Below are 27838 nucleotides of genomic sequence, written 5' to 3'. Positions count from 1 at the left end.
AACGACCTAACACACACACACACACACAGTTAGAGAGGTGTGGTGTGTAACGCGAGTTTAAGCAGCAGCTCTCGGCCCCCGGGTGCCGCCGCACAGTCGCAGTGGTTGGAAGGCGGCCACGCGGTCGGTAACTCGAGCTGTCCCGTGGAACACGGGAGAAAGAGCCGGGAATCGCCGTTTCCAGGGCGACGCCGTGTTTGTTAGTGGCGCGCTTGAGTCGTAGGAGCGGTGAGTCACAGTCAGGAGAGAACTCGCAGCGAGGCACCGCGATCAGGCACGCGCGCGCACACACACCCGCCAGCACGGGGAAGCCAAATAAGGACAAATACACAAACACGTATAGAGAGAGCGCGAGAGAGAGACGTGGCTCACAAATAGGACCGACACGCTCTTTGTACACTGATAGACTCTGCTCACACCTTTGCTTTAGTATCGAAGGTTACAAAACATTATCCTATACTGACACATCACATGGGTATTTTTTTGTTTGTTTTGTTTTTTGCAAAACCCTCCAACAAAATAAAAGGATTTTTTTTATCACATTGTTGCATATGACTTTTTGGCTTTTACAGATTTATTTTCCAGACAAAGGCTTGACACATGCTCGACAATATAACCAGAGTAAGACCATTTGTTACAAAGCAAGATGCAGAAACGTTGGTGCCTATAGTCAACTGGATTACGGTAACACACTTTATACTGGCCTTCCAAATAAATCTATTGACAGACTTCAACTCATTCAGAATGCAGCAGCCAGCGTTTCAACCAGAACTGGGATGAGAACTCTGCACTGTCTGTTACATTGGCTCCCTGCGTCCCTCTAGGATTTATTTTTAAGGTTATTTTATTGAGCTACAAAGCTCTAAATGGTTTAGCACCTACTTACATATATGACTGTCTATCTTTTTATAATCTTTGTCCATCACCCTAGTCCACCCCCTAAGATCCTCCTGTGAGAAACTACTAAATGCCCCTAAAGTTAAGCACAACACTATAAGATAAGCTGCCTTCTGCTTTTAAGGGGCAGAATTATGTAAAACATTACCCAAGAGAAGCTGATACAGTAGGCAGTTTTAAGCCGCAGCTAAAAGCTTCTTATAGCTTTCAATTAATTCATTTTTTTTTCAATTTATATTTTTATTTAATAGTTTTTAATGTTTTAATTTAATATTTTTATTTTATTCTCTATTTTATGATCTGATTAGTATCTGATCCTCTTTATATAGCCTTTTATCTATATATTTTATTTGTTATCTTATTATGCATTTTATTTGTAAATTATATATTTACTATATTGCTATTTTTTGTATGACTCATTATGCTTATAACATTCATATATGTTTTTACTTTCTGCCTAATATGACACACTTGGAGCTGCCCTGTGTGTGTGAAAGGTGCTGTACAAATAAATAAAGTTTGACTTTGAGATCATCCTTAATTCATGCAGTAAATTCACAAGTCGTTGTTTTTTAATTGGACTTGTAAGACACTGGATGCGTAAAATGCCTGCCACATGCCAATCCAGAATATTCCAGTGTAACTGACATAAAGGCATGACACATACAAAATCAAATAAACACAAATGTACATTTGAAAAACCATCAAACCGTTTCCATGGAAATATAAAAAAAGCCCAAACTCATTCTCCCAGAGCACGTGGCAAGCTACTGCTTTGTGGGTTTTCCCCATCATTAGGAACATTACAAGCCACCACGATAAAAAAAAGAAAGAAAGTTTAAGGCTGGACGTTTGACGGGGGTTTACAGACACAGCAGCTGAGTTAGCACACTCGTCATTTCTCCGTCCTTGTTCACGCGCGTATCCTGTTTACAGAACTGACGGAGAACGCTTAGGATCGGACACCATATATCCACGCTGACGGCAATTGCTTTTTTTTTTCCATCATTCAGCGTTTCGCTTCAGTTTGTCCGTACAACGAACGGCGAGACTGCAGGACGGTGGTGTCAAATTTCAAGCTCTCCTGAGGACTCAAGGTCAAGGGAGAATGCAAGCTGGCGAAGCACAACCTGGGAGGCCTGCAGCATGAATGGAGGACAGTCACGCCGCTCCCCGTCTAGGGACATGCAAGCTCATTCCCGAAGCACGGGGGGTGGAGGTTATGTGAGGACATTTAAATGCAATGACTTTCAATAGCGTATATGTCTATGTACATAAACGTACGGTATGACTGAAGAGGTAGTCGTGCCATGGCTGGAGATTTCAGGTTTGAAACCCTCACAGGTCAGGCAGTGCTGGTGCACCGTTTGAGCAAAATCCAAACCCCAAATTGATTCAGGAAATATTTACATTTGAATTTCACATTTTAAGCTCTTATCCAGCTCTTGCACAGCTTGCATTCTTTAAATACAGCCCATTAACACAGCAGGATATTTTTCTGAAACAGTTCAGGTTAAGTACCTTGCTTAAGGGTACAATGGCAATGCCCCACTTGGGAATACAGCCTACAACTTTGGGAGGTGTACGCCCATTTTCCTAACAACTATACTACACTGCAGCATACATGGATAATGTGTTTTTTTTTTTTTTTTTTAAACTGTAGTTTACCCATTGCCAAGGGTAAACTGTGATGAGTCATATTGTTTCACCAGCTATCACAGGCAGCTCAAACTTTCGGAGTGTTTTCAAAAAGCACTTGCAGTTTATCCTGCAATTTTCTACAGAAAATTCTCACTTTTCCCTGGAGGTACACTGTAAGTGGAGGTAGATTTCTAATATGCTTTACAAAAGAAAATATTTTTTTAAAACACAGCCGGAGACACATATAGAGGGGGTCTGGTTCATACAGCATTTCAAAGCAGGGGTGCTGATCTAGGATCAGATAAAATGCAGAGGACTAATCACCTCATGGGGTCAACAAAGTACAACCTTTAACCTTTCTGTATGCATAATATACCTAAATACCAGTAAATATTTCCAATTTACTTAAATCAAAACCTTAGCCATGAACGCATGGTGATGATTAAATTCTGTGAATCATCCATGCTATTTTTTTATGATTGCTGAAATAATGAGATAAGACAGGACACTCAATCAGCCTGAACTCAAGAGCACGGACGAGGACGACCTGAGCTGCCCTCAAATGAACGGACTGAATGGCGGGAAAAAGAGGAAGAGCCACGGTCATGGCTGGGCCTATTAAAACGGGCTGATCTTTGTGCCGGAGCCTGAAAAGAGGAAGTGGCAGAGGACTGAGGTGGAATAATCCACCAATTAAAGAAGGCTGTGGACAGGTAGCGATGGTCACGGGGACAGTTCTTTGGGTGCTGGGTTAATGGACGATACGGCACGCTGCCGCCCTTAGTTTCTGCTTTTCCAAACTGCCGGACGGGTCCATTACGGAGAGAGCTTTCATTCCACATTCTGACACAAGACTGCATAACGGCGGGAATAGATGCATTCAGAAAGGTTTTTTTTTTTTTTTTTTTGCACCTACATAAATGCGAATGAATCCGCTGTGGATGATATGCTATGGATATCGCTGTAACATTTCAAATGGTATTGCGTCAGGCAAACAAGGCCTTTAATTAATTAACTTTAAATTTTATAGATTTATTTAATTTAACTTCCAATATTAACCAGAGAGAGAAAGACAATACTTTTTAAAATTAATTTAGTTAATTTAATAAATATTATGTTACTGTCATTTATGCTGTTATTGTTGTCGCTGCTTGTTTTCTTTTTTCTTTTTAATTATATATTCTTACTGTGGTTGATTGTTGTTATCACTACGATTTGGCAATATGTATTTTTAAATATGTCATGCCAATAAAGCATTTGAATTTGAATATGAAATTTGAATTTGAAAGACAAAGACAGAAAGGGAGAGAGAGGATGAGGTGGGATGGCGGACACACCACTGGATAATTTCACAGACGGGAGAAAGGAGGAAAGGGAGGTCCATTCTGAAGGGTTTTTCCAGAGGAGTATATTTAGGAGAGGGAGAAGGGGGGGGGGAGAGAAAGAGAGAGAGGGGAGGAGGGAGACAGAGAGAGAGAGAGAGAGAGAGAGAATATAGGAATGATGTACATGCAGTAGTGTCTGATGTAACCCATTGCAATAAAGCCACACACACACACACACACACACACTGGCCGCTTCGCTCAGATGAGACACAGATTACTGCAAGTGGACAATGCCCCATGTGTGTGAGAGACCAGCTACAGTGCACACAACTGTAGTAAAGACTGTGGATTATTTTCCTATGCTAGTTAAAAGAATATCAAGTCCGTATGGGTGATTTTTAAAAGTGTGTGCATGTCTTAAACTCCAGGAGGAGAAGTACACCAAAGGCGGCGGCAAAGGAGTTCACAGGCATCAAAAAATTAAAACACAGTGAAAACATTAAATGAAACTGCTTTCTTCAACAGTTCTTGAAAATGAAAAAACGAAATAGTGATGATAATAATATCAGAAGTGCCTGCAAACGACACTTAATGGCGACGCCGTCCGCGCTGGATGGAGAGCAAGCAAGTGTGAGAGCCGCAGTGACGCCATTGTGGTTCAATCTAACTTCCTGTCTGTAGAATAAGCTGCCACAATGTTTGTGTGTCTTGTCTCCATGGAAACTGCCAACACATAAATACCGGGGGGCGAGTCGGGGGTGGGGGGGGGAGGATGGGCTCAGAGGGAATAAGGAGAGAGAAAATGAGGACAAAGCTATTACCCAGTAAACGGAATTAGACCCAAACTGGGCCTCACCGAAATGCAGCAGGCTTGACTTGATTAAGGATAGACTGTTCTGGACTGTAGCACACGGCCTGAAATAAAGTATTAAAGTGGACGGGGCTGACTCAGTGATCAAAGGCAAACTGAAATACGACTGGAATAAGAGCCACAATGGGAAATCCACAACCCGACGTTTCTGTTAAACGAGGCTTGGGAACTGGAGGAAAGGAACCAGCAGTATTCGGGCTCCAAGGAAGACGTACTTCCTGTTTGGAGAGACCGTATAATTAGATCCCTGTCACCATGACAACCAAACCCTTCTCTTTTTTTGGCACAGAGCTGAGGCCATAGCTAGTTTTTAGCTCGGTGACTCACCGTCTGTGACACACTTCACCTGACACCCTGAGACAGGTTCCTCAGACAGTGAATATTGACCTAGTAATGCTAGAATATAGCAGGACAGATATACAAATGGCACAAGTCCACAAAAAACAAGGACATGCAGGAGTACACACTGTAAAACCTTGCGCCCAGAACACATACACAAATGTGCTCACAGAGATGTGTATATGTACAATACAATAATCACAATGCATCTGCACAAAAGTCACGCATACACAATAACGATGTACACAAATGTACACAAAATTAAACACACAGAAAATTTCCTCTCTCTCTCTCTCTCTCTCTCACACACACACACACACACACACACATTTGTATAATGCATTACACTAACACGTGCTCAGAGTTGGCCTACCCAAAACTATGAAATACAGGACCTAATAAAAAAAGACACAAACACAGTCCATAAAACTGTATGTACAATTTCTCACTAGCCCACTCACTCTCGCACACATACGCATTGTGATAGTATACAGTACTGCACATGAATGTGTGTCTAGGGCTGCCATGGCCCTGGCGGGGAGGAGGAGGCAGCATGTATGTGTGTGTGGTATGGTTGCTATGACACTGAAAGTGTGTGTGGTTTCTGTGTTTTTGAGGAATGTATGACGTCTGCAGTGTGTTTTGAGGGGTGTAGCCGTTTGAACGGACCCGTTTCTCACACACTCTGAAGCAGAGAGGGGAGGGACAACTGACATACTTGTAATAGACGTCCCACTTCGAAAAGTTGTCATGTAAGGCAAAGTTTAATCCTAAACGTTATGCATTTTGCATTGTAATATACTTTCGGTCAAACAGCGCAATATCCTTTCCGTCATATGCGTACCCTGCATATACCTTTATCTGTTCAGCGGTGAACGAAAACATAACACATTTAATTGAAATAAGATAAAGGTACGCACAGTTCTGCTGTCAACAATCCACCTAATTTCATGAACTACTGGGACTATCCTTAGATCTACAACAAGAAATAAAAAGTAGTAACCGCAGATTCAAAAGTGAAAGTCCACTCTGATTTCCACAAAATACACGCCAGCAGTGCTGGTTGCATTTTCATATTTCGCTGCGAAAACTTTTCGCCCGTTTAATTCCAGTAATACGGCTCACTATCTCCCTGCCCCCTTCCTGTATTACACAGCGCCAGTGAGGGGAGGACCCAGCCTCTGACGTTTACAAAAAGGAATTCCCTTGCCCGGCAGTGAGCTCACTCTAACCCCGGCTGGCTCCTCAGACACGCACTTGTACGCCGTCTGTCTCGCGGAGTCTGTCACGCAGAGCTCCTTCGGAAGCAACAGGGTTCCGGCAAGGAAATACTCGCGGAGGCTTTGAACGGGGCAAACTCTCCACTCAGGTATGCAACGCGGCCACACTTTTATTACTTTATATTCCTTTTAAAAAAAGTTTCTCAAAGTTTTCTTATGAGTGGCATTGACAAGTAATGATGGCACTCACTGTTGATTTATCGTTTTATCTCAGAATGTGTAGGCTGTCTGAAATGGTTCGCCGGTGTGTTTGCCAAATTACGCGTTTCTAAATGTTTATAAAGGTGGCAGGCTGTACCTGTGAAAGCCGCAGAAAACCTTTTTTGTGAACGGTAGTATTGGTGAAGAACACCTTCCTGCCAGCCAATAGCTTTGGAAAGATAACAAAAATCTGAGAAAAGTAAAATGAAAGGGGCAGGATATTGATCCTTATCGATTTTAATCTCCTCCAGTTGTTTATACCAGTGGTGGAAAACCGTTTTAAGAAGGAACAATGGGTATTCATTCTCGGTCTCTTGCAATCACGCAGGTGAAGATATTACCTGTTGGCTTCTCTCAAGCTTTCTAGCTCTACACACACGCACGCACACACACACACCATGTCCTATACAGCTCACAGCTCCTCAACCAAATAAGAGGGCTTACAGAATTATAGGGCCTTGCTGAGGATCTTCCATGAATTACACACTCCAAGACCACGCTTTGGGGTGTAATTATTCCTATAATTTCAAGCTCATGAAGCTGTAGGAACAGGCAGAGAAGGAGAGGGTGTAGGCACAGGCTGAGAGGGTCCATTTGGGGCTGGTGGCACTGAGGTCCCTTGGTTTGGGATTTGGACCAGGAAATAACGCCTTAATGGAATAAGCGTGAGCCTAGCAACCAGGGGTCACCAGGAGTGGGTTGGGCAGGGGTTGGTTGGGGATGTGGGTACAGCTGTGGCCAAACAAGTGACCGGCTCACCACCACGCTAGAGTTACGGCGGTCTGGTGTCTGCGCCTGGCTGGCGCTGAGGTCACTGCGTGTACGTGGTGAGAGCTGGCTTTGAGTCAGACGAGGGGATGGGTTGGGTACAGAGCGGCACTGCTCTGACGTTCACCGAGACCACCGGGCTCTTGTAAAACATCCCATATGGGCCATTACACTGGTCATAACATTAACTTTATTTCCACACTCTCTCTCTCTCACTCACACACACACACACACATGCACGCACACACACACCCACACACTCTCTCTCTCTCTCATATAAGCATGGGTACAGAAGTCCATATAACTAGGCTAAGGTTGTTGTTTTATTCTTATCTTTGCTGGGTCACTCATCCAGTTCCAACTTTGGGCTCTGTTGAATGCTATCAAGTGGCAAGAAGCTGCTATTTAATCTTGAGTTATAATTAATAAAATGAAATATATTTTGTCATGTGAAATATGGTAAAATGTACACACTGAGATGGAGATGAAATTATTATATTTGCATCTCCAGTTGTTTACAGCGATTTTACTATTCACGTCCTGTAATTTTATTTTGTGGCAATATATATATACCAATTTCAGTAAAGATTCCTGAGCTAAAATGCAGCGGCAAACTTGTCTATATTGTTTTGAGTTTATTAAAAAATAAAACAAAAGAAAATAAAATGTATAGATCAGAAGAACGGGAAAAAACTAATTTAAAAAAATAATTTTCCCTTTAGTGCCAACTGGTGTGGGGTTGTGTAAAACACACCCTCTTTTTCACCAGTCTGACCTCACCTGTATTTTACCGCCAAAAGTTAAGGCGGGAATTGAAACATTCCATTCACGTTTTATAGGCACCTGGTTGTTTAAGTAACTTTTCCTATTCTTAAGAATTCCTCATCAAATCTTATTTATTTTTTTTCCCCGATATTGGCAATTAAAACAATATATCCCCTTGCTCTGTGCGTATGCACCGTGGAAACAGTAGACATTAAACTTCAGGCTTCAAAAGGCCTTGTATTCCGTAGTCGACCACGTGATTCCAGTTAGTGGCAGTGCACACACTGCATGGGCTTCAGCATTCCCCCTCAGCCTTTTTTCCCCACTCCTCTCCCAATCTGATCCCGAGTGGACTTGGAAAATGCGGTCAGCGAAAGGCATTTTAAAGCCTGCTGGTGAAGGAACCGTAAAAATTTTTTTAAAAAAAAGGTCACGCAATCAACCAATAGAGATAAAGAGGTGCTGTCAGAGCGGTGTGTAAAGAAACGGCAAAGTCATTTCCTTGGCAGAAACCTCGTGTAACCCGAGTGCTTCTGAGTTCAGACTAAACACCCACCCTGGAGCACGCGTCCTGCCCACTGCATATACTGTAAGCATGTGGGAATCTGATGGCTGAGCACCAGCCCCATGATGCTCTCTCTCAGTCTCAGCCTCAGTCTCGAGTTCCTCAAGCGCTGCGTTCCGAATGACTATTGAGAGTGTCAACATCTCTAAACATAGTGTACCCCACAACTAACTGAATAATATATTTTGCAATATACTTTTTGGTACATTGCAAAATATACCGCGCAACATATGCAAAATTTGTATTTGTGAAAAGGCAGCGATGGCTGTTCAGTTAGTAGTACATGTGGGTCCATGTTGACGGTCGGAAACAGACATTTTACGCTACGTTCTCAGCCATAATAGTGACGTTTTTTTGTTTTTTTTTAAAGGCCTATGTGGTGGTAAGGAGCGCAGACGCATACGCTATGAAAGGAAAGAATGCATTGAAACCACACGAACTGCGGCGCAGCTGTTTCAACAGTTTTTTTTTCTCTCCTTCAGTGTGTGTCCTTGTGTAAACTGCAATGCGCCTTATAGCTCTGAAATGTGATAGGCTGAAATTACCTTACTGAAATGACAGAGAGCCCCAAAGATAAGCCCTCCCCCCCCCTCCATCCCCACCCTCAACCTCCATCCTACCCCCATCCACACGGCCTTACGCCCTACAGCCCCACACTGACCTCTCCCTCACCGCCATGTGCTTTTGTTCCAGAACACCACTCAATCACCACATTTTGTATCTGCCCTTGATGTGCGGAGGGGAGATCCAAACACACACACACACGCACACGCATGCACACACACACACACACACACACACACACACACACACACACACACAAATAGGCTGATAGCTGATGTGCATGTGTGTTATTTGTACACTACAAATATGTGTATAATAAAAACATATTTTAAAAGTATTTACCTCTGCTGCCGGGGCTCAGTAAAGCATGAAAGTTGTACTTACTGTTATATTTGAATTAGATTCACACCCTTAGACTCTCGAGAAGCTGGAGGATACACATTGGAAATCCTAAAAAAAAAAAAAAAAGAAAAAAAAAGAAAAAAAGTGATCAGTCAGTTGTCACAGGCAGCAAAACCATGAACTTCCAGGAGTTACTGGTTCCAGGGGAATGTCTTTCAGAAACAGAACTGGAAAAACTCTGTATGCCTTAAGAAAGGTGGGCGGAAGAATCAGTTTCTTTGTATATACAAATCTGCACACTTTTCCTGAGAACAGCAACAGAAAATAGAACAAAAACCTGGCAGCATGAATAAGGGGAAAAAATTATATTTGTGTAAAGAAAGACAGAAGTGAAAACTGAGGACGTGTGTGTGAGTGCACATCCTGTCACAATGCAAACAGAACAGCTAAAGATGACCTCATGATGATAAATGACTTTTAATTACATAATAATAATAATTATTTTCTTATTATCCAATTCTTAACTTATTACCATTTTATTATCATTACTAGTGGAAGTAGTATTAGTAGTAGTAGAAATGGTAGCAGAAGCACTTGCAGTAGTAGCAGAAGTAGAAGTATGATGTGTAAGTTTGTCATTAGTTTCTTTAATTGTAGTGTACTTTGGCAATACAACACCCAAAATGATATATTTACTGAAGAACTGAGTAAAACACACATGCAAGAATCATAAGAGAGTACGCTGCTCACCAATACAAGGGAAAAGGGGAATACATTTTACCGCGAGTGTTTTTGAAATGAATGAGGTTCTCAGGGTAAAATGGTTTAGACCCAGCCTCAGATTGGATATCCACCTGGATACAGAAGAATCAGTATCTTATCATAAAACATGAAGCCAATAAGCCAATCCCGCTCTCATACATGCAACTGTAACCATATAATCATAGAATGTATTGTGAATATTAGAACTGAAGATGAAAAATATTTTGAAGCACTTATTGGCGGTTACAGTTTTCCCAACAAGTGCTTAAAAATAAATTTTCATCAGTACTAATGTTTGAATATGAATGCCATTTACAACATACTCTATGATTATATGGTTACAGTTGCTTGTATGAAAGTGGGAATGGTTACTGGATTTCATGTTTTAATCATAAGACTTCATACGTCTCGCTACAAACAGCCACCTTGAAGAATCATATCAAGTCAAAAGTCCACAGTGTAGTTTTGTATTTAAGAAATGGTCAATATTGACACTGGATACATTCTCTCTGTGTTAACTGAGCATAGGGGCCACACTTGTTCTCTCCTGCCTTCTAGATCAGTAGCAGGCATCTCAACAAACCAAATCTAAAACGCTTACTCATTAGGGCACCGATTTATCATTCACTTCTGCGGCCACGAACATCCGCAAAAATTTTCGTTTTGTTTCCCTTTTGCGTTGACGTCACCGGCGCCAAAAACGGAAGCATTACGAGTGACCAGCGCACGCCTTTCGTGCTCTAGAAGGGAAGTCGCGGCGTAGAGAAGGGCGGAGTGAGCCGGAATAAGCTGTTCGGCGTTCCTCCAGCCGCGCGTTCGCGATGCCCCCCCCCCAAAAAACAAGGGTTTTGTTCCGATTTGTGAATCGACGCGACGTCGCAGCGTCCGACACGCTGAGCTTTCGGTCCCAGCGCCTCGCGACAGGGCCCCCGAGCCTCCGAGTAAACTCATCGGGCGGCGGAATTCCCCGCACCAGAAGTGAGTCATGCCTGAAGCCCGTGACTTTCTGAAAATATACAAAACCGGTATAAAAATAAAAAAAAAGAGGAAAGCGCTGCATTTCCCTACAGCCTGAGGGCCGAAACGAATAAAGGCTCATAAAAATATTTGTGCGCATCTGGGGATTGTCCTTGGGCAGCACGCACCGCAAAGCAGATTGGCTCTCCTCAGCTTCGCATAAGGGAACCCTATGCAAGGTGGATGGAGAAAAAAAGCTAGGTGTTGCGCCTCTAATAACAGGGAGTGACTGAGAGAGAGAGAGAAACAGAGAGAGATGGGTAAAGAGGAGGGGGCAGGAGAGATTGAGAGGGCGGGGCTGAGGTACTGGGGAGCTCTGTGGGAAGGGTAAGATCAAGTTTTTCGGGCACACAGCTCCTCTGAGGGGCGCCACAGCATCGGCGAGCAGTGACGGAGAGAAAAGAGAGAGGGATGGAGAGCGAAAGAGGGAAACTCTGAAGAACAGAGCGCACAATCGAGTGGGAGAGGCCCCCGTCAGGTTCTTCCGTCTGACCTCATTCTGAATGGCATCATTCAAACTCTATTTTAAGAGACCACAGGAAACTGCACCTACTTAAAGGCTGCTTCCCCCCTCATTAAAGAACACCGCTGACAGCGACCTATGGAACATGCACGAGAGAGAGAGAGAGAGAGAGAGAGAGAGAGAGCCAGAGTCAGAGTCAGAGAGAGCAACAGAGAGAGCACAAAAGAAAGAGAAAGAAAGAGAGAGAGAGAGAGAGAGAGCCATGAGGCTGCAAGGTTCACACACGGGGCTCAACAGGGGGGCATTTTCACCTCCTGGCTGCTTGGTGGGTGGGGGGTCTAATCCAGCAGTCCCCAAATTGAGGATTATGAGAGGACCAAGTGTACTGGGAAATGACTGAGGGAAAAAGAAACTTTCTCATTCTATTTTCCACTGACTTCTGCACCAGTCAAATGGAACACTCTTTACATTCATTGTGCACATACACATTCACAGTGTATGTGCAGTTTGTATGATATAAAAGAAACCTTAATTAAAATGTTTTCATTCCATATTTGGATGTGTGTCAGGCTACATTTCAGTATGGGCCAGGTTACGGAGAAAAGTATTTGCTCATTAAGTGGGTTAGGGGGCTTGGATTCTGAAACCCTGGTCCTGGAGAGCCACAGATTCTGCTGGTTTTCATTTTCACCTTAAATGTAGCACCCGATTTAGGCCCATGAGGCCATGAGAAGCCAGTTAAACTGTGTAATCTGCTACTTTAATTGATCAATTAAGTGTTGAGTAACAACAAATCCCAGCACCCCCAGCTTTTAAGGACGAGGGGGGGTGCAGACTACCGGTCTAGACTGTATCGCCTTCATCGCTCTCATTTTGCTCACAACAGTCTGACCGCCTTTCCCACTCTCCCTCTCTCTCTCCCTCCCTCTCCCCCTTTCCCTTCCTCCCTCCCTCCCTCCCTCCGCCTGCCCCCCTCTCTCTCCCCACAGGAATGCACGCGAGCCCCATACCTGCGCCCCTCCCAGTGGCACCGGCTGCCAGCCAGGGGGATTCCTGGCAGGGTGATTTGGGAATCGGCAGACTGAATCACATTGCCAGGGATTTCCAATGGCCGGCGGGCACTGAGCACCCGGCCCCTGGGGGCCGCTTTGGGCAGGACGGAAACGGGCACCCGTCGGGTGCCACCGCCGCACGCGGCTCTGTGGTGCCAGGACTTATCCTGCGTGTGAACACTGTGTCCTTTCCTTGTTCACAGTGGTTAAGTTCTGCCACCCCTGGGCCCCCACCGTACAGGCCAAGAATTTGGGGAAGGACTGCCAACCCCCCTCCTCGCTACCCCCCCCCCCCCTTGTGTTTATAGTCTCTTATATGTGCCTGTGTTTGAGTAACTCTCTAGAAAGGGCCATTCCTTTGTGTGTGCCTGATCCATCCAGAAGCGAGGCTCACCGTTTTGTGTCAGTAACTGTATGCAAGGTGTTCTGATCTCACCTTTGGTCTCTCTGACCAGAAGAGGGTGCATCTGTGTTAGACACGTCCTGGTCTCTCAGTCGGTCCATGGGACGGTGTGATTTCTCTCCTCGTCACCGGGCGTCAGAGCAGGTGGTGGTCTCCCGTTCGCTGATCTCTCTTATTCTGCTGGTCTCTCTTGTGCGCTGGTCTCCTGTGCGCTGGTCTCTGTCCCAGGCTGGTCTCACTCATGTGCTGATCTCCCTTGTGCTGGTCTCTCTCATGGGCTGGACTCTCTCATGTGCTGATCTCCTGTGCACTAGTCTCTCTCAAGCTGGTCTCTCTCCCGGGCTGGTCTCCTGTGCCTGCTGTGCTGATAATCAGTGTCTCTCATCAGCTGGCTCAGTTCAGCAGGAACAGCAGTCCTGCCCCCTCACAAGCAGCGAGAAAGGACAGGAAGTGTGCGAGAGCAACCCTACGGACAGGAGCCCTCTGCACATCTAACCATCAACCAGGTCACCATCACCACCACCATCGTTCCAGCAGACTACACTTTCGTCCATACAGGACATGCACATTAATGCTCAATGTGTAGTCTGTATGGATTAGACTCACAGACTCACACTGGCCTGACTGTTGCACTACACCTCCTGTCCTTTTCTAAATCTGAACAAAGCAAACAGCTCCTGAAGGCTATAAAGCTCATTTTATTTTCATAATTCAGCATACATTATTTTAAAATAATAAGAAATAAATTTCTCAATGTTCAGAGGTTCAAAGTCAAACCTGGTCCAGGGTTCCCACGCCAGGCGTATGGGATGGGGGGGGGGGGGCACAGGAGAATCGAAGTGGGGGGGGGGGGCATTCCTTTCACGCTGCCACAGGAGAGTCGAAGTGTGCCCGTCTCGCCACCTGCAGGTGTGTCAGGTCTAAGAGAATCCTGTCTGGCCCGGCATGGGAAAGAGAGAGGGAGGGAAAAAGAGAGGGAGGAAGGGAGGGGCAGGAAGTGGTGCCTTCAAGGAGGCCAAAGAAGCAGAGGAAGGATCACTCCATCTTTGCTTCCAGCACTGTGTACGGGAACTTTCTCCCCATGACCTCTATAAAAAAAAAAATACAAACATACAGCAAACCTGCGATGGCAGTGCAGACACCACTTGCACAGTACAGTACAGAGCGTGTGCGTGTGTGTATGTGTGTGTGCGTGTGTGTGTGTGAGAGGGAGAGAGATCTGAGAAGCATCTCAACAAAAAATGTCACAGTATTTGCATTTGATTAAATAAGAAAATGTCACTGAAAATTTCAATAAAGGAGTGAACTGAATTCAATTTGATTTGCATCCAAATTATTTTTCTTATCATTGAAATCGCTTCAAATGTGCCTTATCTTTTTATCTTCACGGGTGAGTGTGGAGGAGTGTGAACCCATTCTGAAAACTCAAGCGGCTCGACTGTCACATTCACCACATCACAACTGTAACCCCCCCTTCGTCCTCCTCCTCCTCCTCATTTTCCTCTACACGCGCCTCCTGGTCTCAGTTTAATTTCCACATCGCTCACTCACTGCACACGTCAGTTGAGAAATAATGGCTACATGACTGGACTGCAACACTTATGCAAGTGAACCTGGTGAAACCTTGGAAGAGACTGACACCACTAAGTGTAACCGTGGTTACCTCAAGCCACAATGAAACAGCAAAAAAAATATGAATAAATCACGCTGAAAGCAAATGTCGTTTTTTTTGACCGCTAAAACTGTTAAACAACTTACCTTCTGTTCACATGCGTATATTAATAATAAAATGGCTTTTATCAATCATTTTATGTTTTTAATGAAGAGGATCTCCGGGCTATTCACAGAACAGAACATGCAGAAAACGATGCAGGTGGTAACAGATACACACACACAAGAAAAATCCACGATGGCCTTTTGGCCACAAAGATAAACCACCTAAACTGTACTGTGTATGGCTTTAAACTACTCCAGTACTATCGTGCTATTTCAAACTACTGATATACCAACGAAGCATTATTTTGATTGAACACGTTACTTTATGGTTTAAGTAAAACTACAGGGACAATTTACCCGCTATAAGGGGAACGTAAACGGCAAGTCGGAAAGTCCACTGAACTATGAGACACATTTCCTGGTTGATAAAACCAGAACTATTTTTGAAATGTAAAACATTAATCTCACTACCCTGGGTCTTTAAGGCAATGTGCACCACAAATTCACCAGAAATTAATTCTAAATACTTTGTGGGGGGGGGGGGGGGTGTCAAACATGAAGTTCATCAGAGAGAGAAATGACTGATTGGGACAGTCAACATTTTCATGCAGCAGCATTTAATATTTCACAGGAGTAAAAAAAAAAATTAAAAAAAAAAAAAAAAAAAACGATTCAGTTAATAAAACAGAACACAAATGTCCGCTTCACAGCCAGGAGAGCCCAAGATGCATTGAGAAGAATCCTGACCTGGATTACTTGACAGGGACTAACTCAAAATAAGGAGAGCTGGAGTGCTCGTAAGACACAATGCCTATAATAAAACAGGGTGACTGACGGGACTGATTCGGGGTTAATCCTTGTGAAGTAATCCAGGAAAAGATCCTCCCTTAAGCAGCTTAATATTGCATGATTATCTCTGACTCATTATATAAAAGGATAAAGGAGTCAAAATTCCTACTCAAAACTCTCTGGATAGGGCCCTTTCCAGGACAGAACGGGGATGGTGAGTCGAGTCTTGGAAATCCTACGCATACTGAAAGTCTGGCTTGTCACCTTTGCCCACAATGATATCTCCAGAGCAGGGCAGAGCTCCCGACCACCAATCGTGCAGCAGTCTGTTGCTCCCAACAACCAATCAGGCGTCAGTCTGTCGCTCCCGACAACCGATCACGCAGCAGCCTGTTGCTTTGGTTCAAGGTCACAGCACCTTCTGCAGCTGCTGGAGACGGGTTCACAGTGCAGGCGTGCTGATCATCGTTTCAGGGGACAGGGCAGGGTCAGGTTTAGGAAGGCAGTGCAGGTGTTCAGCTCTTTGTCCTCTGCACCACACCCTAACCCAGGTGTGTGTGTTAAAGGTGATGATGATGATGATGATGATAATGAGCGGGACGATGACGGGCTGAAGGATTGGCTTGGATGTTTGCTCGCGCTGGCCGGTTGCCCCGGTAATGACAATAACAAAACGAACAGCTCGTTAGCAGCTGCTGGATGCGTCAGTTGCGGGACCTTTGCTTCACACAGCTTCCTGTTTCGAAGAAACGGACGGTTAAACTGCGAAGTGCTCTCTCTCTCTGTCTCGCTTTCTCACCTGCTACTACCTCAGCAGGTTAACAACTAGCAGCGCGAGTTGCCACGGAAACATAACATGCAAACAATGACTAAGATAAGGACCTACGGCCCTTGCAGTTAACTCATCTGGTGAACATGCTACTTCCCCCTCGCTCTCTCAGAGACGCAGACACACACAGACACAGATACAGACAGACACACACACACACACACAACACACACGTACAGTACACAGACAATCACTATCGCACTCTCAAAATGACTAGGCTCTCCATTCTTCTCTCTGTCTCGGTCCTTCATCTCCCCTTTGCCACAGTGCCTGCTAATCCGGCCACTGTACAGAGAGCACAGCAATGACCGCACAGGGCCCAGTGCGTGCACAGGGTCGACTGTGTGCCGTGACACAGGCTGGCACAGGCAGACACCGCCAGGGCACAGCGTTACGTCTGCGTGACTCCAGCACATCAACTGCTCTTTCACAGTCTGCCACTCACAACACGAGCTGACACATCCTGTGGACAAAACGCTAAGTGTGTAACGCTCTCTGCCTCAACGGAGCCTGTTCTCTCTGTATCTGGCCTTCGCTGATTAAATAAAGGTACATTTTTTAAAAGTTGTAAAGAAACCTGGCAGAGCAACGATGCATTCTGTTCCCCAGAGAGAAATGATCTTAGTACTGGTTTTAAATTCAAATAGTTTTTTTGTTTTTTCTTCTTCCTACTGCTGTTCATCACGAAAGTTTTTTTTAAAAATACAGCTTAAGCAAATAAATGTTTCTCAAGGACCGGAACCTCCCTCTCTCTCTTTCTCACATTCTCCGTGTTTGTACGAGCACGCTAAATAAACAGGCGGCGCAGGCGTTAGCACGGAGCGCATTAGCGGCTCACGGCGTGCTGTCAGCAGACAGTGCAGCGGAGCAGACGGGGCTTTGCGCCGATGACAGACGCCCAATGGGGAGAGATCAGCAGGCTGAAAAGGAAGGTGCTTTTTGGCACGGGACGGCGACGCCCATCCGCCGAGGTTTTCCAGCGCCGACGACCTCACCTCAGATTACCCTCCGTTAACCCTCTGCGGTCACAGTACTGTACGTGCGCGCAAATTTAAAACGCTGGAATTTCATTAACTGCAGGCCACATCAAAAAGAAAGGATAGTATTAGGCGATCAATAATAATCATACACTATTGACCATTTTAGTATATTATCGTTAGCTTCAAGCGCTGCATACTTGTTGGGTGGGAAAGCCTACTTGTGCCACTTCATGGACCTTGGACCTTATGGGGGGGGGGGTACAGGAGCAGCACCCAGGTAAGGATTTGGCAACAATTTAAGGCTCTTGACTTCTTCAGCCTTGTCCTGTTCCACGAAAAGTGAAGCGCAGTAATCTGCACACATGAACCTCACTTCCGCCATTTGAGCAATGTTCAAAAGCATCCATTTTATGACAAATAATCAGCAGGCACCTTTATAGCCTCGGGGAACCCATCTAGGTTACACCCTGTACACCAGTGGTTCCCAAACTCACAATACACATTTTTTCTGTGACCCAGAAGGGATTGTTGCCTAACATCTGTTCAGGTGTGTAGGTGTGTGTGTGTGTGTGCATATATATATATATATATATATATATATATATTATTATCCATTGACATAGCTTAGAATTGAATCACATGGTCACTTTAAACACATGGATATTTCCTGAAGTATTTTGGGTTAAGCGCTGGACCAGGCCAGGATTTCAACCTGTAATCAGGTTCAGTGCAGCTCTTTGCCCACAACATGTTTGGCTGGTTACATTGCACTTCAAAACAAATAACAGGTAATGCTGCATTCGAGTCTGTGCAGTCACAGCTCATATTGAAATGGGTTATTCTTAGCTTAGTCTCCCAGACTAGCCAGTCTGTACCACAACGACCGCATTCTCTGCAGAAGGGGGTGGGATTCATCACACTAAGGGTGTAACTGTACCCAGGAGGCGGGACTTATTGCAAGGAGGTGAAACCGTAGCCAAGGACTTTCTGCACGAGGGCCGACCGTGAGTCAGAAGGGGTGGGACCAATAGGGGAGCAGGATATTATGCAAGGGGCGGAGCTACGAGTGAGTCACTGCTTCAGCCTGCTATAATGAGCAGTGATCACCTGACTCCACATGCAGGATGAACAGCACATCTCCCAGGATCTGGTGCCCAACGGGCCCGATCAGTGAATCAGCAGGCCAACGGAAATGCCACCAGAACCACAGCGACAGCGCTATAAATAGCCGAGCCAAGATTTACTGCGGCCAGACGCGCCTTTTAAGGGGCAGACTGGGCACCGTGATCCACAACACTATCGTAAAAGTGCGGCATATTCAGGGGGCGTCGCGAAGAATTGATCTCTTAAAATCTATTATTGGTCAAGACTTTTACTGATCCGGTCAATGAAATGCAATTCAAAGGTCAACTCAGAAATAGACTGCAGCGCTAGAAAGGGCAAGGTTTTCAGTACATCCACGTCTTAGCCAGTCAACACTGTTAGGGAGTTCCCAGGTATTACGGACTTTAATGCTAACCTACATCCTTTCTCTTCTTTGGATCAACTTTGCCACAGGGAATAGTTGTGATGTCACTTCCTTGACAACAGACCAAGTGATCAAAGGTTATGATAAAAAGATTTTTGCAACCTACTAAATACATACAAGTTGCTAGCCAACAACAAGAACCAAACAAGACGTGATACACTTACAGTGTATATTTCTTGGAAATTGCTGTGTGCTTTTAAAGAAGAAAAAATGGTATAAATAGCTACACTGACCCTAAAATTCTGGGTAATATGCAAAACTGACTGTCAATTTGTTCCAAAGTTGCACGCCAGGAACAAAGGTAGCACAAAAGCAGGCTTAAACAAGGGCGCCCCCTTGTGGAAATATGATTTACCACATCACTCATGCACAAGCACAAGGCCATACACGTTCAAGCAGATGTTAAGGAAGCTATACTTTTTTCTATTATGTGAATTATGGGGGGAAGAAGCAACTCTCGAAGACATTTAGATTTTTTTTAAATTGTCCTTTTTTATTCTAGCATATAATTTCTAGGATGAGATCTCAATATTCATTTCCATTTTTTACATTTTATGTGGTTTAACTCCGTAAACGGGATTATCTAGTAGTACATATGTGGAGCAATGAGCATGCTGACAGTAAAACAGCCGGGTTCTTTCATAGGTAAATAACAAAAATATATCATTTAGAAAACAAAAATAAACCAGCAGCATCAAGCCTAAATATGCTGTAAGATTCCCTGAAGTTTTACACAACAAATAAAACCATAAAAAGAATGCACACCACTCTAAAAATCCCTCGCTAATGGCGTCATCTTTGGTACTGTCCCAGTACTGTGTGATATTTAGCACAGCATTCATCTGTAGTTCTGCATTCAAGCAGAATCTCACTGCACCGCAATCCTCCTCAAAGTCAGGACAAACATTTACAAAATACATATTAACACAGAGCGTCACAGTGTTGAAGCAGACACCTAAGACAGCAAAGGGGTTCGCACTGTGGACAAGAGCACAGGTGAGCGCAAAAGAAAGACGGAGCGAGGGAGGGAGCGAGAGGGGGAGCGAGCCCGGACACCGGAGGAAGAAACGATTAGGAAGAGAAGGAGAGACGGCAGCGAGTGGGGCGATGGCGAGCGAGCGGGGGAGCGAGGACAGGCAGAGGAGGACAGGATCAGGGCTGAGAACCCCCGCCATGCTGCGCAGGGCTCTGCTCTAACAGTTGAACAGTGCAGTTATTTTTCCAGTCAGCACACATCAATTCTCAGGCGCTGACGCTCCTCAAACGGCAGCGCGGGAGAGCCCCGCTGTGTGAGAGGTACGCGGGCGTCACTCGAACAGACGGGACGGAGAACAGAGGCAGGGCGCAGGGTTCGAAAAGGAGACGAGCGCACAGGAAAGGAAAAAACAGCAAAACCCGATAAAAGGAGGGGAATAAAAAACGAGGAGAAGAGGAAAGAGCGCTGGGACGTCAGTCTTTCTTTTGCGCGGCGAGTCTGGCGGCGTTGTGCGCGAAGGTCTCGGCCACCAGCAGGGGGAAGACTAGAGTGGCGTCCGCGTAGACCTGCAGCGGGCACAGAGGAGGGAGGGAGAGAGGAGCCTGAGCACGCTGGGCCGCTGACACATCGCGCACCTGCACGGGTACGTACACACCCTCATCCAGTATGCACGCTCACCCAGGTACGTACACACCCTCATCCAGTATGCACGCTCACCCAGGTACGTACGCACCCTCATACAGTATGCACCTCATACAGTTGCACGTCACCAGACGTGCACCTCATCCAGTATGCACGCTCACCCAGGTACGTATGCACGCTCATCCAGTATGCACGCTCACCCAGGTACGTATGCACACTCATCCAGTATGCACGCTCACCCAGGTACACACGCACGCTCATCCAGTATGCACGCTCACCCAGGTACGTACACACCCTCATACAGTATGCACGCTCACCCAGGTACGCACGCACGCTCATCCAGTATGCACGCTCACCCAGGTACGTACACACCCTCATCCAGTATGCACGCTCACCCAGGTACGTACACACCCTCATCCAGTATGCACGCTCACCCAGGTACGTATGCACACTCATCCAGTATGCACGCTCACCCAGGTACGTACACACCCTCATACAATATGCACGCTCACCCAGGTACGTACACACCTCATCAGTATGCACGCTCACCCAGGTACGTACACACCTCATCCAGTATGCACCTCACCCAGGTACGTACACACCATCAGTATGCACGCTCACCCAGGTACGTACACACCTCATCCAGTATGCACCTCACCAGTCGTACACTACGACCTCACCCAGGTACGTACGCACCCTCATCCAGTATGCACGCTCACCCAGGTACGTACGCACACTCATCCAGTATGCACGCTCACCCAGGTACACACACACCCTCATCCAGTATGCACACTCACCCAGGTACACACGCACGCTCATCCAGTAGCACGCCACACCACAGGTACGTCATGCACGCTCATCCAGGTACGCCACGCACCTCATCCAGGTATAGCACGCTCATCCAGGTACGTACGCACGCTCATCCCAGGTACGACGCACCTCATCCGTAGTATGCACGCTCACCCAGGTACACACGCACGCTCATCCAGGTACGCGTATCAGCCGCTCATCCAGGTACGTATGCACGCTCATCCAGGACGTGCACGCTCATCAGTAGCACGCTCATCCAGGACGTCACGCTCCCAGGTCGCACGCTCATCCAGGTACGTAAGCACGCTCACTCCAGGTACGCACGCTCATCCAGGTACGTACGCACGCTCACCCAGGTACGCACGCTCATCCAGGTACGTAGGCACGCTCACCCAGGTACGCACGCTCATCCAGGTACGTAGCACGCTCCAGTGCACGCTCACAGGTACGTATGCACCTCATCCAGTACTGCACGCTCATCCAGGTACGTATGCACGCTCATCCAGGCACGCACGCTCATCCAGGTACGTATGCACGCTCATCCAGGTACGTATGCACGCTCATCCAGGTAAGTATGCACGCTCATCCAGGTACGTATGCACGCTCACCAGGTACGTACGCACGCTTCACTCCAGGTACTACGCACGCTCATCCAGGTACGCACGCTCATCCAGGCACGACGCTCATCCAGGTACGTACGCACGCTCATCCAGGTACGTATGCACGCTCATCCAGGTACGTACTACGCTCATCCAGGTACGTACGCACGCTCATCCAGGTACGTAGCACGCTCATCCAGGTACGCACGCTCATCCAGGTACGTACGCACGCTCATCCAGGTACGTACGCACGCTCATCCAGGGTATGCGCTCACCAGGTACGTCCGTCACCCAGGTACGTACGCACGCTCATCCGGGTAGCACGCTCATCCAGGTACGTACGCACCTCATCCAGGTACGTCGCACGCTCATCCAGGTACGTACGCACGCTCATCCAGGTACGTACGTACGCTCACCAGGTACGTACGCACGCTCACCCAGGTACGTACGCACGCTCATCCAGGTACGCACGCTCATCCAGGTACGTACGCACGCTCATCCAGGTACGTACGCACGCTCATCCAGGTACGTACGCACGCTCATCCAGGTACGTACGCACGCTCATCCAGGTACGTATGCACGCTCATCCAGGTACGTATGCTCATCCAGGTACGTATGCACGCTCACACAGGTACGTATGCACGCTCACCCAGGTATGTATGCACGCTCACACAGGTACGCACGCTCACCCAGGTACGTATGCACGCTCATCCAGGTATGTATGCACGCTCACACAGGTACGCACGCTCACCCAGGTACGTGGATGAGATGCAAGATACAACAGTCACTTGGACAGTGTCGGTCCGAGCGTTACCTTCACAGGCGTGGCGTCCATTCGGATCTTCCCCCAGGACACAGCCTCATCGGGCCTCGCACCCGAGTCAGAGCCGTCAAACTCCTGACCCGTGTTCACAAACACTGCGTAGTCCGCTCCATTCCTCTGAAGGACAGCATGCGGGAGGAGAGAGAGAAGAAAGAGGAGAAGAATGAGAGGAGGTGACCAAATGATAGACAGAGTGATACAGGAGGAAGGAAAAGAATAGGGGAAAAATTTCAGCGCAAAATCCCTAAGACTAACTTTCAATGATGATGATACTGACTGACAGCTGATTGCATGTACAGAGGGGCAGCCAATTAGAATGCTGTGGGGGTGGGGTTACCATGAGATTGGCATTACAGATGTGGTGCTTGACCAGGCCCCCCCCGAGGATAATCATTCCAGTACGTCTGGCGAACACGGCCTTGCAGTTCAGCCTCCGGATATCTGAAATACACACACACACGCACACACGCACACGCACACGCACGCACGCACGCACGCACGCACACACGCGCGCACACACGCACGCGCACACACGCACACGCACACGCACACGCACACACAAAGCAAAGCCTTTATGACAAGGAAATAAATACCAACATCAGTCAGCAAGCCTGACTGCACCAGCTCTGCTCTGTCAGATAGCATGCCTACACCCAAACTAATTACAATACAACGATCATCACCACCACACGGGAACAGTCACATTTAACGCCACTGGTCAACAGTGCACAGCCCAAAAAGCAGGAGGTAAACCCCCCTCTCTTCCTCTCTCACCCTCCACTATGTCCAGCACCAGCCCCGGCTTCTTGTAAGAGTGGAAGTAAATCATGTCGCCAAGGGAACCATCGGTCAGAGCGGGGCTGAAGATGGGGATGTCGTTCTGAAAAACCGAGAGGTGGACAAACGGTCAAGCACAGGATCCAGCGCCACTCAGAGACCTGAGGGAAACAGCGGCCATAACCACTCTCTCTAAGTTCCCTTAAAGCAAAACCTACAGTCAAATACATAGCGATTAAACATACGAGCACCATGCTAGCTCTAACAGCACACTGAGCATGTGCCTGTCGGTGCAATCTGCGTGTCTCACCTTGTAGGCCCAGTAGCACACTGACTCCGGGTTGTTGATCTCTTTTCCGAGCCGATGGATCATCTTAGAGGGGGTCCAGAGCGTGCCCTGTTGGGGTGAGGGGGTGATTATTGGGGTCTGTTCTGAAAACTAGCACAGATTTGCCAAGGTAAGATGTGGCTACTGACCTGCAAACATGGGTCTGGCCACAGGGGGGAAACAAAGAGCGAGATAGTGATGCTCACTGGGAACATACCAGCCTCAAATATCCCACAAGGTTTTTTGAAAATGACTAAGCTTTTTGTCCTGTCCCAGTATGCCGGCCAGATTCCCACAGTAACTGGATCTCTGCAGCTGCTACCCAATTATCCCCTTCAATCTGACTGGCTGCACTGGCTCCCGAGGGTGTATTCCCCTCCCCCCACCCACTTTGATTCCCCACATCATCACAACAAAGGAGAATAGAACTGTCCACTGACCCACTTGGTTTAGGAAAGGTAAACAGAATGAAAAAAGAAAGCAAGCTTCAAATCCTGAACTATTTTGAATCATTTCACTGGGGTGCAAGTATACATTTCCAAAGAGAGATACTGTACTCCCAAAAAAAGAACCACAAAGGTAAATAAATTAAAAACAAAACACCATGTTCACTTTTGAACCCACTCTGACTCCACTGCCTGCTCTCCTGTGGCAAGACTGATCAGGCCAGGGCCTCAGCTTTCAGTTCTTAGGCCTGGGACAAATATAGTGGGCGGGGCCAGGGGCCTCCAAATTAAAATGAGTTACACCCCGTATCTGGGGCCCCCATTGGGCTTGGGCCTGGGACAAAGTGCCCTGGCTTTGGCGTCAGTGCCCGTGAACGTGCCCGTGCGACCCACCTCGGTTTTCTGCTCCAGCACCATCTGGTCCAGGATGGGCATCAGCCAGTCCTCGAACTTGCAGTAGTTGTCATTGGGCACCAGCAGGTTCCCTATCCTGCAGGGACAGGCGGAAGGGGGTTAAGATGAAGTGCAATGAGAACTACTGCACATGACTCTCGTTATTACAGAAAGACAAATAACCTTCGGCGCACCTGTTTATATCTGACCTCTACATGACTTCACGTTTTTGAATACACCTTTAACTTGCAGATTTTCTTCATCGTTCATTGGTTTTCCATTCAATCCAACCAGTATTAAATTGCTTGCAAATTACAATTACAGTGTAACTTTACTTAAATGCCCATGAAAATGCCATTATTCACCTTTTATGAAAGATATTTACAAATATTTGACTGAAATTATAAGAGAGTGATCTTACAGTAGTCACAGGGTGCTCTCTGTGGTAAAATCATTTGCCTGGCAGGGACCCTAAGCTGAAGCATCTTGCATGATTAACTAAACTCCATTAAGTGTATAGGCTGTGCAGTCCAGCTGTACCTTACCTGTTGATGCCACTCTCCCTCAGCTCTTTGCCTTGAAGGCTGAATTCTCCCAGGAAAGTGGGCGCGAGGCACTTGATGATGTCCTCTTCGATCCCCCCCGCTGTAGTCACGATCACATCCACCTGCAGGCCATCGGGGTGGGGAGTGGGGTACATTAGGAACAGGGAAAAAGGAGCTACACCCTTAAAATCTACACAATAGCTTTAGAGATTGTTCTGAAGGCAGTGTGGCAAAATGGGTAGGAAGCTTGTGACTGAGAGGTTGTAGGTGCGGTTTCCAGATGAACTGGAAACCGCACCTACAACCGAACTACCGTTGTACCCTTGAGCTAGGAGCTTAACTTGAATTACTTCAGTAAAAAAAAAAAAATCTAATTGTATGAATGTATGGTATGTATAATATATACTGTCTAAGTCACCCTGGATAAGGGAAGTCAGAGAGATGCCTGAATATGACGTTTAAAAAATTATTTGTTTGATGTCCTTTTTTTATTGCCGTTTTCGTCTTAGGTCTCCTAGGTTACAGTGCTCCAGCTATAACGTGGACCGTACCATTTTGTGCTGGACAAGGAAGCGGATGCTTTCCCTCACTCCAGAGCTGATGAGGTTGGAGGTGTACCCCAGGAAGATGGTGCAGCCCAGGCGGGGGCGCTGGAGGTCGGGGGCCTCGCCGCCGCCCTCCTCTTCCTCAACTGTTTCCAGCCGCTTCTCGATCTGCGGTACAGAGGACATGGGGTCGGGGAGGAGAGGAAGAGGTCAGCAGCTAACAAAGCGAGCTGTTCTCTTTGCACACCTGGTTCTGGCCCTGATTAACACTCACTCCCTTTGTTACTGACCATAGAACCCAACCCAATGGGGAAGACGTTTTTAATATTTCTCAGCGCAAGCAAGAAAACAATGGTATTCCACCTGCATTCTTGCAGCACAATATTAACCACTGTGCATCAGACCGTTGCTAGCTGGCACACCAATGAAAACAGCCTTCGCGATTATTGCACTCAGATACTTTAGCTTCAAGAATCTTGCCCGACAACATACTAAGCCTCTGTGGGACTTCGATCCATCTTTTTTTTTTTAATGCATCAATTTTTATTTATTTAACTTTATTTTAAGTTATTTATTTTATTTTATTAAGAAACCTCATCCTAGGTGATTGTGCAACTACTACATGACTGACATATGGAAGCCATAACCACAGTCACACACAACCACCTGCCCTTACCATCTTATTGATCTCCTGAACAGCCTGGGCGAAGCTGCTGGCCTGGAATCCGGTGGTGGCGTAGGACTGCAGCAGCGCCTTCAGGTCCACTCCCTGGTCGAAGTCGTAACCCTTGATCTTGGGCATGTCCTCGGGCAGGGTGCAGCTCTCCTTCAGTACAGCCTCGCGGGCAACGTCCATATGTCCGTCCATATCCCCTTCAGTAGAAAAAAATGGGTAATTGTAAATAAATAAAAATCAGTAGACAAGTAATCCATTACAGCTGCGTCAAACATGTAGCCAACTCTACCTGCCTAGCATGAACACACATCCGATAAAAATGCACCCATAAACTGATCCTACTTTATTTTAGGATGCTGCTGACCATTACAGTAGTACACTGTTTGTATTATGGCTGTTCTATTTCTGATTTGGAATACAAAATTCAGGACGCCGACATGGACTAACGTCTGCTAACTTACTTGAATGAGCTAGCCGCAACGAATAATTTTTCTGTCTGAAAACAGTTAACGACACACATTACATTACTTACCTTAATTTATAGAAAACGAAATGTGCAAAAAATCTGGTTTACCCCTTGGTCACTTAATTCTGATGAGTTTTCATAGAAAAAAGGACTCCAGACATCATGCCGCAATGCAGAGCGCAGCCATTTCCCGTACGCTTTGCTTCAAAACAACTATGGCAGCCTACAAGGGACAGACATATGACGTTGGAGAATTTTGGACTAACGGCGATCACCCGTACCTCTGATTGCGTTTAAACTGTTGCGTATATATAAAAAACTGTTACAGATACAACGCTATTTATGAACTTCAGTTTAAAAAAATTGCCTCTCGTGAAAGTACAGTTAAATTCAATTATACTATGACATGCGATGCGCAATATTATTGAATTAGTACAGTATCATAAACGTCATAAGTATAAAAAGCTATGAATATTACATTTTGACATTTTGACTGCCACAGCGCTGAAACGAAGTGAGGAGATAGGTCTGGCTATGCGAAACTACATTTTGACAAAATGACTTATTAAATAAGAAGCATCCAGAAGCAGTTGTTCTTATAAAATGTTCGGCAAAAAAGCACAAGTAAGGATTATATAATTTAAAAACAGAACATAAAATATGCTCAGAAGGAAAATTTCATAAATACACATTTTTACTTTTTATAAAGTTGGTT

At 46.1% G+C, this 27838-nt stretch overlaps 1 protein-coding gene and 1 long non-coding RNA gene across 2 annotated transcripts; one reads left to right on the top strand and one right to left on the bottom strand.

The window, feature by feature from the left end:
* Window positions 1-6312: 6312 nt before the first annotated feature.
* Window positions 6313-14571, top strand: LOC135243649 (uncharacterized). Its single transcript, XR_010326722.1, has 2 exons — window positions 6313-6442; window positions 12790-14571. It is a non-coding gene; the product is annotated as an uncharacterized LOC135243649 (long non-coding RNA).
* Window positions 14572-19569: 4998 nt separating this feature from the next.
* Window positions 19570-27348, bottom strand: dhps (deoxyhypusine synthase). The gene is made up of 10 exons (XM_064315393.1): window positions 27190-27348; window positions 26658-26854; window positions 25988-26149; window positions 25437-25558; window positions 24892-24988; window positions 24035-24121; window positions 23722-23827; window positions 23285-23388; window positions 22939-23064; window positions 19570-20639 (listed from the first exon to the last, which is right to left on the bottom strand). Exons 2-10 carry the CDS (start codon window positions 26847-26849, stop codon window positions 20547-20549), a joined length of 1089 nt encoding a protein of 362 aa, XP_064171463.1. The 5' UTR covers window positions 26850-26854; window positions 27190-27348; the 3' UTR covers window positions 19570-20546.
* Between the last annotated feature and the right edge of the window lie 490 nt (window positions 27349-27838).

The sequence above is a fragment of the Anguilla rostrata genome, chromosome 17 (genome assembly GCF_018555375.3).
Source record: "Anguilla rostrata isolate EN2019 chromosome 17, ASM1855537v3, whole genome shotgun sequence".
Taxonomy (NCBI): Eukaryota; Metazoa; Chordata; class Actinopteri; order Anguilliformes; family Anguillidae; genus Anguilla; species Anguilla rostrata.
Note: the sequence above shows the minus strand (reverse complement) of the source record. Positions and strands in the feature narration are given on the sequence as shown.

What these genes read in the sequence shown, in the direction of transcription:
- dhps (XM_064315393.1), bottom strand. Translation starts at nt 26,849, where the DNA reads ATGGACGGACATATGGACGTTGCCCGCGAGGCTGTACTGAAGGAGAGC. An exon ending in TGCTGGAGCAGAAAACCGAG is followed by an intron (nt 24,122 to 24,891) that starts GTGGGTCGCACG and finishes TCACCCCAACAG; the next exon opens with GGCACGCTCTGGACCCCCTC. An exon ending in TGTGCTACTGGGCCTACAAG is followed by an intron (nt 23,828 to 24,034) that starts GTGAGACACGCA and finishes TCGGTTTTTCAG; the next exon opens with AACGACATCCCCATCTTCAG.